This window comes from Mustela putorius, unplaced genomic scaffold (assembly GCF_011764305.1).
Source record: "Mustela putorius furo isolate JIRA1106 unplaced genomic scaffold, ASM1176430v1.1 tig00537227_pilon_pilon_pilon, whole genome shotgun sequence".
Lineage (NCBI taxonomy): Eukaryota > Metazoa > Chordata > Mammalia > Carnivora > Mustelidae > Mustela > Mustela putorius.
This window is the reverse complement of record NW_025422368.1, coordinates 40,239,805-40,256,884: the sequence shown is the minus strand read 5'-3', so window position 1 is coordinate 40,256,884 and position 17,080 is coordinate 40,239,805. Positions and strand designations below refer to the sequence as shown.

At 38.7% G+C, this 17,080-nt stretch overlaps 1 protein-coding gene across 2 annotated transcripts in view; it reads right to left on the bottom strand.

Annotated features, from left to right (window-relative positions):
- MSRB3 (methionine sulfoxide reductase B3) overlaps positions 1 to 17,080 on the bottom strand; it is a 169,074-nt gene that overhangs the window by 83,398 nt on the left and 68,596 nt on the right. For both annotated transcript variants that reach the window (XM_004752487.3, XM_004752488.3), the window contains one exon: positions 5,718 to 5,746. In XM_004752487.3, the coding sequence (XP_004752544.1) occupies positions 5,718 to 5,746 (29 nt within the window). The remainder of the gene's footprint in view (positions 1 to 5,717; positions 5,747 to 17,080) is intronic.

The window sequence follows — 17,080 nt, the reverse complement described above, 5'->3', positions numbered from 1 at the left end:
TAAGAAAACCAACTGCACATTATTAGAAATAAACAGAGTCTTCATTTAGATCTATCTGAACCCAAACCTCTGTACTTAGCTTCTATGCCTTGCTGCTTCCTGGTGTTAAGTTTATAAAAGGAGATGAAAGGCTCTGTCCTTTCCACTTGCTTCCTCTACACAATTCAGTAAGATTGTTGTAAAGAAGGCTGCCTGATTTTTCAGGCCAACCCTGATTAGGATCCAGTAAAAGAATAAATTAAAAATTAAATAAAAGTGAAGAAGAGAACAATATTCGTTAACATTTGTCATTGTTCTCTTGTAAGTTAATCTCTTTTAATGATAATCAAATGTGAAATGTCAGTCCTGATTAAAAGCTAGAGAAAAACTACACACTAACCAGTAGCATTATTAGGCTGGTCTCTTAAAAGTCAAAGGGGAAACCAAAGTGATACGGTTTGAATAAAGTCAAGAAAGGTAAATTTGTCAAAACCTAAAATATATTAGCTTATGTTTAAACATCATGAGTTCTTCAATTCTGGATCTAAATTTAACCTTATTAGCCCTTCTCAGCCAAATATGCAAAGAAATCCATGTGAATTTGTATAATGGTCCAACTAGTTTATTGGGAAGAATGAATAATATCCACCCTGTTTACAGCTTATAAACGCAGCGTCTAGGTTTGGCACACAGTACGCCTGATAAACATAGGTTGAATGAATGATCAGATGAACAGACAATATTTTTCTCATTTCTACTAATGACTGATGCCCAGAGACAGATTTCAATACTCGTCTAGAGATTTATATTATATTTCCTTGCTCTTTGTTGTTACAAGCCCTTCAAAAATAAATTAAAAATGAGAAAATCGATCTGAAGCAGCTGAGAAGTATTGTCAACACAACCTCCACATTGGTAAGATCTGAAAATGTTTCCCTTATTAATTTCTTGAGAAAGATTAATATGTTAGGCAGACTGTCTCATTTGCTCACAAACTTTCAAAACTCTAGTTCTACTATATTCAAATTCCTCATTTCCCTTCAACTTAGCGACCACCATTAACAGTCCACTGTATTTTTCACTGCCCTTATGTTTTTGCCTCGAGCTTTAACTGATTATATTCTTTGATTTCCTTATCCTGGTGTAGAGCCCTTTTTATACAGATCTTAAAAGCGACACTAGCTGCTTTTTGTTCCTCGGGTTTTTTGTTGTTTTGGGTTTTTGTTTTTTTTTTTTCCTTCAAGATAATTATATTCTGTTGTGCCTTTTATTATCGTGTCTTTTAGGATCTCCTAACCTTGTACACTCTTGGGCTTTATTTAAGAGTGAGCTCCCTCCTCAACTCTCCACACGAAAACATGCTCATTAGGTTTCTTAATCCTCCATAATTTGCTTTCATGAAATCTTATACCTTTGAGTTGCTGTGTTCTATGAGCCCATTTCCTTAGTAGAGCTATTCCAAGCAGCCCAGAATCAACAAGCACTAAACATAAGCTTATTCACTTTCTCAGCCAACATGACTCTACAGAAGAAAGAAAGAAAGAAAAAAAAAAACTTTATTTTGAATGTTTATGGACCATGAAACTATACCATTTTAACTTGATATTTCATTTTCTCATCCAAACATCGCCTGAGAAGGTTAAGAGCACAGAATTAGACTCCAGGCAGTCCTTAACATACAGTTATTAACTTCCAGGCTTCAGGTTCTTCTTGGTCAGAAAACTATTCTATGTTAATAGAACAGAAATAACACCATCCTGATGTTACGTAGTGACTGGTAAATCCCAACTACGGCTTTGCCTTATACCCAGTATTGAGGAGAAGAGGAAAACATCTTTTTTCAGTTATTCTGCAAGAGCTCTGCTTTTCCAAATGGGTTGTTTTTAAAAGACATGTGCGCGTTCCTGAAACATGATTGCCCCGTCAACTCTGCTCTTCTCAGCAGCTCATCCCCTGCATTCTCTTCCATTCTTTCTACTCACCACGAGCACCTTTGTTAATGGACATGTACAAAAGGGCAAACAGAGCATATATTTTATTTTTGATTGCTACTTCTTTTGGTTAAATTTAAAAACAAAACAAAACAAAAAAAAAAACAAAAAACAACAACAAAAAAAAACTTGGTGCTGAATTGAAAGAGTTAATGACGTTTCCAGAGGTGCCTATAAGTTATTCAAGCGAAGTTTACACTTCAGCCCTGTCCATGTTAACTTGTGATCCTCCCCATCCAGATGACAGAAAGCAAAGCCAGTAATTTCTTTATTTAATTGGTTTGCATCCACACACTGACCTCCAGGGCTCTGTTTACATAGCCTATCACGCAGTATGCTCCACAGTTCCTTGTCTCTTTCAAAAGCATGCTTCTCCTGAGATTTGATATATAGCTTTCATGTTTAATCACTACATTAAACTCAATGCTCTGCTTCCCCCAGCATCAACTAACTTCCCTTCTTGGGAGGTGGGGAGAAGAGCACAGCTTCTTGCTACTTCTGAACATAAAAGGAAGTCTGTTTTACTCTATTAGTAAAGTCACCAACTACACACGATTGCAGGCAAGCAACATTAGTGCATCAGTGAGGAAACAATATTAAAATGGAAACCTTAAAACTCCTTCAGAAAGAAGGTAGGTTGATTGCTCTCAGCAAAGCCGAAAACTTGAGGTGATTGTATAACAAATCAAAAGAAACAGAGTTTAATCAGTATATACCTGAGGACACAGAGGACACAGCTACAGTGTTAATCAAATTACTTTGAGGACAGAACATTCTTGGGGTTCTTGGATCAGAATTAATTCAGTGCCACTACCTTCTGGTTGAAGGTTTTGTTAACCTACACCACAAATAGAACTTTTGATGTCCCTTTAACTAAATGTGGACATGGTAATGCCACGACCCTTTCCATAAGAATCTGTATGTGACTCGAATTTCTGAGATAAATGAAAACCTCAAAAAAATAGTTGATTTCTTTCATTAAGTCAAGGTAATCTATAATCTTCAGGCTTTTAAAGTGACATGAAATGTATGTATTTTACTTTAAAATAGTTCAAGCAAAAAAAGAAAAGTGAAATCAGTATGGCAAATTATTAACAACTGTAAAATCTAGATGATGGATATGTGGATATTCATTACACCACACTCTATTTTTATATATAGTTGAAATATTTCATTATAAGTTTTTTTGAAGCTTTAAAAAAAAAAACACAAGCTGTTTGTGGGTTTGCTTTCATAGAAAAAAGTTGATACAGTTTTGAGAAAAAACCGAAATCACTCTCTAGGTTGATTACTTGGGTATGTATTCAACAACTGACATTTTTCACCATGTGCTGACCATGAAAACTTTCCTTCCTTCCTCCTGAAGCTCACTCCACAGTCAGAAACTCATTTACACAAATTGTAAATGTGCAGTAAGTTCTGCATAAGCTGGGTTCCTTATTTGGGAGGGGATATATATATATATATAAAATGTTACTTTGAAATCTTTTCCTTTATGGCCAGTCATTAACCATACTATTTATTTTTTGAGTGTTTTTTTTCTTTTGCAAGATTGACATCTTCCTTCATTTAAAAATCTTACTTTGTCAGGAACACTGTTATAGCTGTATACAACATTAAGCAGAGCTAGTTTACTTTCTGTGTTTGATGAACAATAGAAAATCTGAACGTATTAAAGTCATACATTTAATTGTTCCAATATGCCATCTTATTTCTAACCAAATTTGCATGATATAGCATGCCAAAGAACACAGTTCTAGCTTCCTTTGTCATGATTCCCTCATCTGATACTAAGCTAAAAGAGCTTATAAGAAAACATAATTACCTGTTTCTTAATTTGAAACCATCTGAATTCTTTCCACAACATATTTAAATTTGAAATTAAAAGAATAAATAAACTTTTAATCAGTATTCCCCATAAGATTTTTCAGAGTACAGAACTTCATAGTTTTCAAAGACATGCAGATGTTGTCCATCATAAACTTTTTTTTTTTTTAAATTAGGACTTGGAGAAAATAAGAATCATGAACAAAAAAATGTTTGGTCACCAGAGTGAAAGACATGTGTCTGTACAGATGTTATAACTATCACTACAGGAATTTAGCAGCATGCTTTCATTTGGATTTGCAAATTCAACATAAATTTTCTGACTTTGACAATCACTGCCTAATATTTCAATTCTGTACACTATTTCCAGGTTTTACTTTCAAAATGAACTTGTTGGACTTTTTCATTTTTAAGAGCTATGTACCAGATCCTTTACCCTAAAACCAGTTTCTGACCTCATGTTTAGGGAATTAAATCAGATCATAATGAAGTAGGATCTTAATAAATATTTAGTAATACTGGTAAAGATATAAAAAGATCCAACTTTTATGTAAAAAATTCATATGCCATCAATTTTCTCCATTTATTTTTTATTATACTTAGAGATTTTAATATTTATGAAATGACAAAGACTTCCCACCCTATTTTGAGTCGCCTCTTATGAATCAGTAAAAGGTCAAATCATTGATACAATGTCACCATACCTTTAGTCTCCATTTAGTCTCTATTGTAAACCAGAAATGTTTATCTTACGCTCTTACTGTCAGATGTGATTCAGAAGCCCAAACACACAGAATGGACAGATTTCTGGAACCGTGGTTCTCAAATGAGGTGAAATTGTTAACTCAAATGTACAGACCTCATATTTAAAGAGTCTCACCAAGGTGGAGACATTCATAAAGGTGTACAATAAAAGAAAGATGAAGCTTTTAAAGGAGAAAAGCATGTTAGCACCTTAATGTCATGACCAAAAAGAATGTATATGGTCCTCAGGTCCTTTGCGAACATAATGAACAAAAACTTTTATTTAAACTTAAAACAGAATGGAACTCAAACCAGAGTAAGAATGTTACTTTCAAATTCAGTAAATTATGTTTCTTTGCAAATTATTTTCTCCTGGAACTGAAAATCAATGTTTATTTATCTATGAACAATTCACTAAAAGGTATAATTTCTTTGTATGAATATGAGACAATTTTTGTGTTTTTAATTATAAACACCATTTGACAACCTGAAGCACATACATCTCAGCAAATGACATAAAGACACAGTCCAACCTAAGGATTATATGGCTATATTCAGGCTTAATGAAAAGAACATCTAAGGAGGTTGATATGCCATTGTTTCTGAAAATATAAATTTTTTCTTGATAGATGCAAAATAATGGCTTCAGGTGACCTCAGTTTTCCATTCCCGCCACAACAAAACAATTCTTTAAAAAAAACTAACAAATCGTAGGCAAATTTCTATTTCTATTGGCTTAAACTCTTTTTAGTTTTCTAGATTAGTGCTTGCTTCAGCAGTACATAAACTATAGTTTGCTGGATTAAATGTATTTATTACCCACATTTGATGACAAGTCACTTGCACATAATCTTCAAATCATTCAGGACGCCTTAGCTACTTAGAGAATAATATTCTATTTTGAGCAATAAGTATGTACAACTCTTACTTCTGCTTTTAAAATGAAACTTGGCAGATACAGGGCATTGAAGCCTTATTGCAGAACTATCAAGAATCCCAAAGTGAACATCTCCAGTTAGGATTCCAAGCAGCTGATAGCCTTGGGTGGGGTTCATGTTTTGAGAAGAGGCTGCCCAGTCTGTTTAAAATCAAAAAGGCTCTTGGTCTGATGAGTTACTCCTCAGAGAATAATGTAAATAAAATACACTCAGAATAACATTACTAATGTAAACATACCTGAACCGGAGTCGAACTTGCTTTCTGACCTGTAAAGAGAAAGAAATTTTTTACAATAAAAAAATTGCTTATTAAAGAGCAACTGTTACTTTGCGAGAGGGGAACCAATAGTTAGAGATTTCAGTACATTGGCTGACAAGGAAAATCGCTTTTAAAATGTAAATACCTCATCTATTTTAACTATTTTAGATGTATACATTATCCTAAGTCCCCTAAACATGCACATTACCTGTGGAGACAGCACAGTATGAAAAAGATAGTTAACTTTTTAACTTGTTTTGAGAGGAGGATAAATTATAGATCCAAAAAAAGGCAGATTAACTTGTTTCCATAATATAATAAAGCAATAAAAAACTCAAATTGAAATTTATCCTCTTTCTTATTATTAAAGATTTTCAATTATTCAACACCAAGTTAATTTTTCACTAAGTTCTTCGCCCAGTAAATGAACCTAGTCACTCCATACATTTAATAAGAAGGAGGAAAAAAAAAAAATCCGAGCTCTTGTGGGAACATTATGTTTCAGATATAGGTTCATACTGGTTGTAAATTCAGAAGCCTTTGAAGCTCTCAGTTCGGCTGTGGGAAAACTTCTGTTGGGTAATTACTCCCAAGATGCTGCTGATGTGCTGTCAAGCAGAATTAACCCTATGACTAGGCCTATCTACACAGGCTACTATAAGACAGCATTGTCTATATCTAGCTCTCAAACCAATTAGTGGCCATGCTCCAGTCGGATTTATATCACACATTAACAATCAATAGTATATATGTTCACAGCTGCCACAGCAAGATACAAGAACCCACCAGCAGGAGTCCTGTTAAGGGATGTTACATTGACAGAGAAGATTTTTTTTTTTTTTCCTGGGGAAATGTAGTTAACTAAGTGGGAAAGGAGAATTCTTTGAAATTATGCCAGGGTACCAAAGCACTTTTGGAAGCAGTGGCTTTCTTTACCTAAATGAGTTTCAAGAGAAGTCATCAAAGGGGAGAAGGAGAAAGGAGAAGCGAGAAGCAGCTTCCTTTGTCATAAAAAGCCATTTTTCCTCAAGTATTCTCAAGTAAAGCTTCACCTGATACTTAAACTAAGTCAATAACTATAAAAAAAAAAAAAGAAGAAGGTATTATGACCGCCGTGGTTATCAATAACCAGCGAGGTAAGCCAGGTGCGCATTTCCCCCACGCCCTGGCCAGTCACAGTCCTCCTCTCAATCCTCCTCTGACCCATCCCTGACCACCATGTCAGCTGGAGACCATTTTTGGTTTTTGTTTTCTCTCCTGCTATGGAAAGCCCTGCCCTGGGTCCTCTTCCTTGTTTCCAGCATCCCTGAGTCCAGTCTAAAGGACACTTGCCCCCACGTCCTCCTGGCTCCCCCCCCCCCCCGGTCACAGCATGTACACAGTGGCCTGGTGCTCGAACAAAGCAACTGTCTGCTGAGGGGCACGTCTGCCTCCACACACAGCCTTCTCACCTGCATTGCAGGGGGTTCTTCCTTCTGTCTAAGCATCCCTCCACTTCTGTGCTAAAAGGCACTCTCATCCAGCCTGTGTGAGTGACTCCTCTTCTCTGCTGTCTCTTCGATCTCGGGTTTCTATAGGTTTCTCCTCCCTTCTTCAGAGAAGTGCTCGGGAATGAAATAAAGGTCCTCTTTCAAGTCGGTGCCCTACTTTCCTGCGCTTGCAATCAAGTGTATGGAAGGGAGAAACTACATCCTCTGCCATAAGTCTTCCTTTCCTGACCTCCCAATAGATTCACTCTTTGAGCCACTGCCATGTGTCCTTGCTAAAGTTGATCAGTGGCTTCCTATTGCTAAACCCAAAGGCCCTGTTACAGTCCCGACTTTACTAAACCTCTCTCCAACTAACAAGTGACGCTGCCTGAAGGTTGTCCCGGGATCTCAAATGGTGTAGGTACTAAGCTCAATTCAATTTCTTTTCCCTCAAATATAATTCCCTGCAATATAGCACTGAAACTGGATATCATGACATTGATCCAGTTATCTTCTGCATCCCCAAAACCATACTGGTCACCAAGACCTGTTGATCCTACTACCTTTCCCTCTTCTCTGTTCTCACCTTTACCATCTTTGGGCCTATCATTGGCTCCGAATCTCATAACTAGGATCATGCCCTCTCTTCCAGTCTATTATCCCATCAGCTGCCAGAAGTTTCCAAAACACTCATCTGATCACATTACTACCACCCCCCAAAACGAGTGCAGAGCTTTCCAAACGTGGGTCACAAATGGACCCATTGGTGTATTATAAAATTCATTTAGTGGATTACAAGTAGTATTTTTTTAAAAAAACTGAATTAGAATAGAAAAGAAGACAAACGCACTTCACATAATAAGAGTATTAAGAGTATGTGCAATTCTGGGCAACTTGAGGGACATGTATGTGCATTTGTGAATGTGCATGATCGCACATGGGTGGTCTATGCAGGACCATCCTGACAAGTCAGCAAAAAACCTCTGCTCAGGCCTTCCTCTGACTGTGTGCTCCCGTCCACCAGGCAAGGAGTCCCTTCTTGAAGCTCCCTTCCCTGAAGCTCCAAGTACCAGGGACCCCAGCATTGTCCAACCAAATGGCCCTTAGCTGGCTTCCTCAGCCTGGGTAGGCCCTTCCAGGCAGGTTGTGTTTCCAGTGTGTGTGTGCCTCCAGCTCGAGGGGTGGCCAGAAGCTGGAAGAAGGGAGCCTGGACCTGAGGGCAGAGGGAAGGGTGAACAAAGAGGACAGGGGAGAATGCTTTCTCTCCTTTCCAAATTTCTGGTCAGAGAATTCTTAATTCAAACTCTTCCATGAGAGTGGGAAGCTGGAGCACCAAGGGGCCAGAGACTGTCCCTCAGACCAGACTGGCACCGTCTACATGGCCTTGGAACTCAGGTGCCCGGCTGCTAGGGATAGGGAAGGGGCAGGGACAGGACAGATGGGAGAGCTGCTCTGTCCCACAAAGGAGAAAACAAAGGAGGTGTTCTCTGACAGATCCACAGCCACTGGAAGAGAAGGCTGAGGGAGACTTCTCTCCTCCACTTGGCCTGGTTGCTGTCACGCCTGCATTTCCCCAGGCTGAATGACAGTCTTTTAGTGGAAGTCTAAATTAACTTTAAATTTGTACTATTCTCAGTTATTTGGTATTTCACTGTTTTTGTTATAAGGTACATCTGTCAAAGTAGGTTGGTATATTCTTTTGTAATAGCTTATTGCCTTGATTTATAACCTCTTAAATAATTAGCTATCTTGGGTCCCCATTTGTCTTCTGGCTCAGGCCATGCAAGTGGTAGGACCAGGCTTGGTAATAAATCATTATGTAAAAAGGTACGTCTTTTTATGGGTCACAGACAAAAAAGTTTCAAAGACACTGACTGAGGGATACCAAGTTCACACTCCTCTGCAGTGTGTCTGAGGGGCCCTGATCCCAGGTCTCCCACCCCAGCTGTAACCCACATTGTGTCCTTCACTCTCACCAAATGCAACTGCTGCCATATTATCAGCCCGCATCCAGTGCCTTCGGCCGCCGGTGCCCTCCCCCCAGCTCCTTAGTGACAAGCTCTTAGGCAACTGTGAAGACCCACCTCAATCCCATCAGCACCCTACCTGGCCCCTTGCCTCCCAGAGCTCCATGCTTGCCCCTCAATTACTGCATGGTGTGGGGTCTGGTACAGAGACCCCTACACTGTGTTTCAGAGAAATGAAGGCTGGGTCTAGTCCTTCTTCATATACACAGCACTCACTGCGGCATGTGGCATTGAAGAGTTATTAAAAAATGTGTAGTAGGAATTAACACACGAACAAATGGATCTATGCGCTAACAGAAGGCTATAAATAGGTACGGTGGCCAAACATTCAATAAAATACCTTCTTTGAGATGTGAAATATTGTGTCAAAAAACTCTTATTCCTCGGACCATCTTATCGTCTCTAGAGGTAGCCGGTCAATATGTAAAATGTATGTATAGAGTGCAGAGAAAACACCTTCACAAATGAGTTAATGATGTCCAGTATCAGTTGAAAACCAAGAATGTTTTTAGAATTCTCAGACACAGTACTGAACCTTCAAAAAACACACAACTACTCTATTATTAAAGAAGACTTAATAGTAGAGTTAATACTATCTCTTTGGGGATTAAGGAAAGTTGGTCCTGTGGTAGAAGTTAATTCAGATTTCTCAGATTTTACACACACAAGACAAAAAGTAGGTCTCTACTGTGCTATGGACTATGATCATCTCTACTTCTAAATCCTCTTTTAATAAGTAAGTAAAGTATAGACAGGATCAGACAAATGGCAAGGGTGAAAAACAATTCACACATAATACAGATTATACTAGAAAGGCAAAAAGGGATGGTCCTTCATTCATTCCACACCATGTGTGATGTGCTTATTTTCAGTAGTATATTAAGCTAGATAGCAGGAATATAAAAATGCATGAACTAAAGTTATGTGGAATATAAGATACATAAATAGAATTATGTCCACACAGACACCCATTTAACCCCTTGATTTCATACTCACATCTAAGCTTAATGCTACACAACTAGCTGCTTTGGCAATCGCCAAAAGTTGGAGAATATAGCACACACTGCTATGGTCTTCCGTGTCTTTTCTCCACTTCTTTATTTTAGAAGCAGATGCTCTGAGTTTTCGATGGGCACATAATCTGCCTAAGTAAGACAACTTATCTCCTCTTGTAGCTAGTTGTAACCATGTGACTAAGTTCTTGCCCAAAGGATGCAGGCAGAAGTGATGTGTATGGCATCTGAGTCGTGCCCTTCCACAGAGCTGCATTCCTTTCTTCTTCCCATGGGCTGGAATGTAGATGTGATTTCAGGAGCTGAAGCAGCCTTACACCACGAGAGAGAAGCTAGTATCAGAGTATCAGCCTTTTACCAGCCCTTGTACTGAAGGTACATACACACTGGTAGCACCACACCAATCCTGTTACCAGGTTTAAGCCACTATTATTTTGGGGCACTTGTAGCAATATTACCACACTAACGAAGGCTTAAACCTAAATTCCCAAATTTTTCAACTGGAATAGTTTTTATGAATTTGTAGTTGCTAGGAAAATTTAAGTATCATTACTACTTTTTTCAATAATTTAAATATACAATGAATGCGTTCTTTAGATAACGAAACTGTATTTTTTAAAAAAGGTGGCTTTAGTCTTTTTTATTTTTAAAAGAGGGTGGCTTTAGTCTTTCAGTAGAGTTCTACAGTTTTGCACAAATTTATAAAACTACTGTCCTCTATTTATAGGAAATAACCCAGAGTCCAGGAAAGTTCTGTGTATTGAAGTCAAATGTTTTTATTTTATCATTTTTTAAAATTGTATTGTCTCTTATGAGGAACCCACAAAGTGTCAGAGAAACGGCTTTTGCTTAATGTCCAAATGAATTAAAAAATTTTTAATGAGAACCACGTTAAGTATGAGCTACATGAGGAACTCATTGTGCCAAAAGGTTTTAGGTAATGTGTGGAAAGGTGAGGGTGCTGTTCTTAGTGTTTTAAATTGATGTCAATCTAAGATTCTAGTTGCAGAAGTTATTAGAAGGAAGAAGAAGGAGTAACAGATGGATTTTGCCTATAAGGTCACCATTATATATGACAATTCCTCTATACCCAGAATTTTCTAGAACAGTCCAGGTCAAATAACCTGTTCTGTTGTCCCCTTAAAAGATAGAAAAATTTCAGAAATTCCATTATTTCAGGAACCTACTTATAAGCTTTAGAATTTCTTTTAATAATAGCGATGAGTATCTATGCCCCTTCTTCCGGCTACATAAATAGAATATGCTTCCTCTGCTTGGAACACTCCCTCCCCCGACCTCATTCTAGTATCCTAACGCTTTGTCTAACTTCTAAACTCTCCCCACAGATTAGTTTTCATCATTGCTTCTTTGAAAAGGAGTGGCCAGACGATGTTAAATCCCTTGAGTTTATACCCAAATAGCACCAGTTGTTCCTTCTTTGTGCTCCATCAGATTTGAAATCCTACACCGGTTCATGTTATTTGACCATACTAAAAGTGTTCAACAACTGTGGCAGACACTGGTTGTTGCCTATCTAACAGCCAGTCTTCTTCCCTGAAGACAGAATCCCAGTTTTGGAAGGGTACTCAAGATGTGTTCCCCTTCAGTCGCCCAACAGGAATGGCTGGTTCCCAGATAGGCAGGTAACCCCATTCCAACCAGCGAGAGGTACCGGGAGGTCTGCTGGGACACTTCTTGGAAAGGTTGTTCTCCATGAAAAGGACAGAGGTGATTTAGGGAGAAGGCCCTTTTCCTACTTTCTCCCTCTCCCTGATTCCTGCATTTGAGGTTATTATTTAAGGCTGTGACACTTAGAACCGCTACGGTAATCTTGTAACATTGAAGGGAAAGCCAGGAGAATTACAGAAATGCCAACACAGAACTCTGATAGTGTTCCAGTTCCAGAAGAGTCTTTCTTTAGAGTTTCTGTGGAGGTAGTCAAGTCTGTCCCTGTTAAACCACATTTACTGGGGTATTTCTGGTACTTTCAACCCAGAATATTCTAATATTGTAACCAAAGTAGAACTAGGTTATGAGATACCTACTTATTGCATTTAAAATTTAGGCCTCTAGGTTTTATTTTGATGATAAAGATGCTACAAAGGCAAAAGACAGGAAAATACACAGGAAAAAATAAATTTAAATGTTGAAAGACACATTAGTTACCATAACAAAAACTGAGAAAAAATGTACAAATAAAAAGTGTCCATTAATGGCATGCTCAATTTTTTTTAAAACTGACAAAAATGAATCAAACAACCCATAAACTTAGAAATCAAAACAGTCAGCCAAAGAGCAAACTTGAGGCGCCCTACTTGAAGAGGCCCCACAGGAGCCTGTTAATGAGAAACTGAGGTTCAGGGACTGCAAGGCACCCCAAGCACCTTTTCCTTTATTGACAGACTCTTCCCCTGGACACCGTATGGCACCCAAGTACCATGCCATGTAAGCTCCCACTCCCCCACGGGCACACTCTACTTCTGCTGGTATTGTGTGGTTTTTTGTGTTTTCCTCGTAACCAGGCCATGGTCCTGTCACTGGGATCACTGCCACCCTGAGATGTTGGTCCAAGACTTTATGCAGCAGAAATGTAGAGTCTATGCGGCGCTTAATATTGAGGCTGTAGGGGCGCCTGGGTGGCTCAATGGGTTAAGCCTCTGCCTTTGGCTCAGGTCATGGTCCCAGGGTCCTGGGATCGAGCCTACATTGGGCTCCCTGCTCGGCTGGGAGCTTGCTTCCCCCTCTCTCTCTGCCTGCCTCTCTGCCTACTTATGATCTCTCTCTCTCTCTGTCAAATAAATAAATAAAATCTTAAAAAAAAAATTAAGGTGGTAATCATGGAAAAGCCAGCTGACTGAGACAGACAGACCAGAGCCCGGCTCAGGTCTACCCCATGCTACCCTAGGTGACTTTGGAGAAGATAATTACTGCTCTAAGTCTCAGCGGCACTCTTTATGGAATGGAAGGACTTTATTTGCCTTTTACAGTTTATGTGTGTCCTACTATGAACTTCCCAGGTCAGGCTCTGGCATGCATTATAAGTTGAATAAAGATAGGTTTCTATCTAAGCAAAGATACTAACTAAAATTGACCTACAGCTACAAGTACATCTAGCAATATTTTGGCCACACATACATACATACATATAAACAGAATATATTACTCTGCTTGTGATCTTAGTTGGGATACAATTTTAATAGGAGTGCCAAAATGATGTAGCAAAACATAAGAGAGAATAGCAGTAAAAATAACCAAAGAAACTGGAAATATTTAAGAGAGAAGGCCAATGCAAAATAATATAAATGATCTGTTTATACAACATAGAGAAGAAATCTTATTTGTCCTTAAAACACAAGTGAAACATTCTCTAAAATAGCTGTATAATTTGGGGTGCCTGGCTGGCTCAGTTGCTGAAGTACCTGCCTTCGGCTCAGGTCATGATCCCAGGGTCCTGGGATGGAGCTCTCCCATCTTGTTCCCCCCACTCAGATCAGGCTCCATGCTCATCAGGGAGCCTGCTTCTCCCTCCCCCTCTGTCCTAATCCTACCCCCCCAAAATAAATAAGTAAAATCTTTAAAAAAAAAATATATATATAAAATAGTTGCACAATGCAGTCAACAGCATATAGCATTAAGAATCAAGAGACCTGGAATCAAGTTCAGAAACCAGGACAAGTCATTTAACTTGTGAACCCCATTTTCCTCATTAGGAAAATGAAGCATGTGAAATAAATCAGTGCTTCTCCACACAAACTATTCCATGGAGAGGTAAGCTGTCTAAATTTTTCTGTAGTTCCCCAAAATAAAGAAAAGGAGAACAGGAAAGGAAAGAAGAGAGAAAAAGTGAGTGTGAGGGGATAAAAATTTGCATACAGATGAGTAAGACTGAAAAAACAGCTAATTCTTAAGGCCATTTTTGGCTCCCAAGTTCCACAGCTGTTCCCTAGGCCATATTGATAACTACCGTCTTTAAGTTCCAGTATCATGTCCTATCTGTATAATCTACAGCACTTAATCATGTGCTTCCTTTAAAATAATTTGCTTCTTGTGTATATTTATATCTCGAGGGAGAACAAAACCTCTAAAGATACTTTAGCCATTGAAAATAAACCCAAAGCACTAAAGAAACAGTGTTAAAGGGGATAGAGGACAACGTCCTGTTAAGAGCTGAAATGCGTCCTCCCCAAATTCTTATGTTGAAGTTCTAACCCCTAGTACTGTGACTGTGTTTGAAAATAGGGTTTTTAAAGAGGTTATTATGTTAACATGAAGTCATTCAAGTGGACCCTAATCCAACGTGACTGGTGTCCTTATGAGAAAAGGAAATCAGGACACAGACGGACCGGGAAGGAAGACCCTCTGAGGGTACAGGGAGAAGACAGTCACCCACAAGCTAAGAAGAGAGAGCTCAGAAGGAAGCAACCCTACTGACATCTTGGTCTGGGACTTCTAGGCTCCAGAGCTGAGACACAGTAAAGCTCTGGTGTTCAAGCCTCCTGGTCCGTGGCCTTTTGTTATGGAAGCCCTCGTGTTTAAACCACTGCACTTTGTTTCTTCTTCAGCCAGATTTTTAGCAAACTCAAACCTCCAATAAAAGCCAAAAACCCAGAAATTAGCTGGAAATAAAAATGTCTACAGCTCTTATATACTTGCACCCATTTTCGGTACAATATAATTTGGATTTCTCTATTCTCCCTCACTATTTTTAACCAGATTTGGCCAAAGTGCTTTACCTGCATTTTGACCACGGGACAGCTGCTCCTGCAAATTACCAGAGACCACCAGTAGGCACACATGAGACTTGGATCAATGGGCTCTTTGTCTCGTCATACCACTGTGGGAGAATGTTTCCAATGGTTTTGCCTGGTCCTTTAACACCGGTGTTGTGTACATACTTGGCATGTGCTCTCTGGGGGGTGAGGCAGACTTGGGAGGTGGTAAAATTTATTGCCCTACATCAGTTTTACACATAATATTTGTTTTCTTATTTTCCCTGGAAATTTTCTTTTCTACTCTAGGTTATAATCAGAAGGAGAACAATAGAAGTTGTGGCTAGCAGGTTAGTGCTAGACACAATAAATAGAAGATCCTAAAATTTTAGAGAGACAACAAAAGAAATTCAAACAAGGGAAATCCAGAGTTGGTGACTGTAGAGGCAAAGATTCTACACACTTCAAAATCCTCTGAGGATGTCAATGGGAGATAGAAAGATAAGAGAATATCATCCTCCATACTTTACAGAACCCTAACTACCTCATTAAGGCATCACTGCCCAATTGTTTTATAACATAATTTAATAACTGTTAAATATAATATTTGATATTAATGATAGCTATAAGTCATGAAATCAATCATTTAATTATGCTATATAGTAAGACACAGAAGTATATTATTTAGACAGGATTTTATTTTTTAAATCATTAGTTAATAATTTTAGGGTTAAGATACACGTTTTAGGGACACCTGGGTGGCTCAGTTGGTTAAGTAGCTGCCTTCAGCTCAGGTCATGATCCCAGTGTCCTGGGATCAAGTCCCACATCGGGCTCCTTGCTTGGCAGGGAGCCTGCTTCTCCCTCTGCCTCTGCCTGCCATTCTGTCTGCCTGTGCTCGCTCTCTCTCCCTCTCTCTCTATTTCTCTCTCTGATAAATAAATAAAAATCTTTAAAAAAGAAAAAAGATACACGTTTTAGTTGTTTAGAGAATATGTTTATCCAAAGCCCTTCATTTCCTAAATATCACTATACACAAACAGAAGAAGCAACACAAAATTAAGAAGAGAAAAGCATAAATTAAGAATAAAGAGACCATGGAGAAAAAAATCTAATTGTCAGTGTTAAGTGTGTGTACTCCTGTTTCTTCAAAGCACTAAAACAGTCATTTAGATCTGAAAAAATCAGTTGTGTTTTTCATTTGCAAAGATGATACATCTGCTACTCTATACAGTTTTTTCCCCCAAGATTTATTCATTTGAGAGTGGAGGGGAGGGACAGAAGGAGAGAGAGAATCTCAGGCAGACTCCCCGATGAGCCAGAGCCCCCCCCCCACTCAATCTCACATCCCTGAGATCATAACCTGAGCTGAAACCAAGTGTCAGACTCTTAACTGACTGAGCTACCCAGGCGCCCCCAGATCTCAACTTTAAAAGCCATTATAAGGAGTTGTGATTTTTAAAGATGTATCATCAGTTTTTCAAATTATAATCTGATTTAAATCATTTAAAATCTCACTCTCCTATGTGAAAAATGAACTACAAAGAACAACAACAAAAAAAGAGAGTCTACCTGGTACCCACATCTTGGTTTTCTTGGTTTGTTAAGATTTTGTTTATTTATTTCTTTGAGGCAGGGGTGGGGGGTGGGGAGGGTGGGATGGATGGTTAGGAGCAGAGGTTGAGGGACAAGCAGACTCTGTGCTGAGCAGGGAGCTTGATGCAGAGTTTAATCCCAGGACCCTGAGATCATGACCTGAGCCAAACTCAAAAGTCGGATGTTTAACCAACTGAGCCACCTAGGTGTCCCCGGATCTTGGTTTTTAATACCATTCTCTAATAAAAGGATCCAGGACTTCTTGGAGAAATGGCAGATTCTAGAACTGGGGCAGGAAATACACAAGATAAACCTAAATTATCAAGTGGTGCTAGAAAACAAAGAAGGGCTCAAAGACAAAAACCCCACATTGAAGGAGGTATCTCAAAGGGATACAGGAGCCAACTGAAAAAGTTCCCAAACAGCTAAAGCTGGAACATATGAACAACAAAATATATAGCATAGTATTGGATTATAACCCAAGGAATAAACTAAATATCCATGAGTCCATATCTATATAAGTAAATG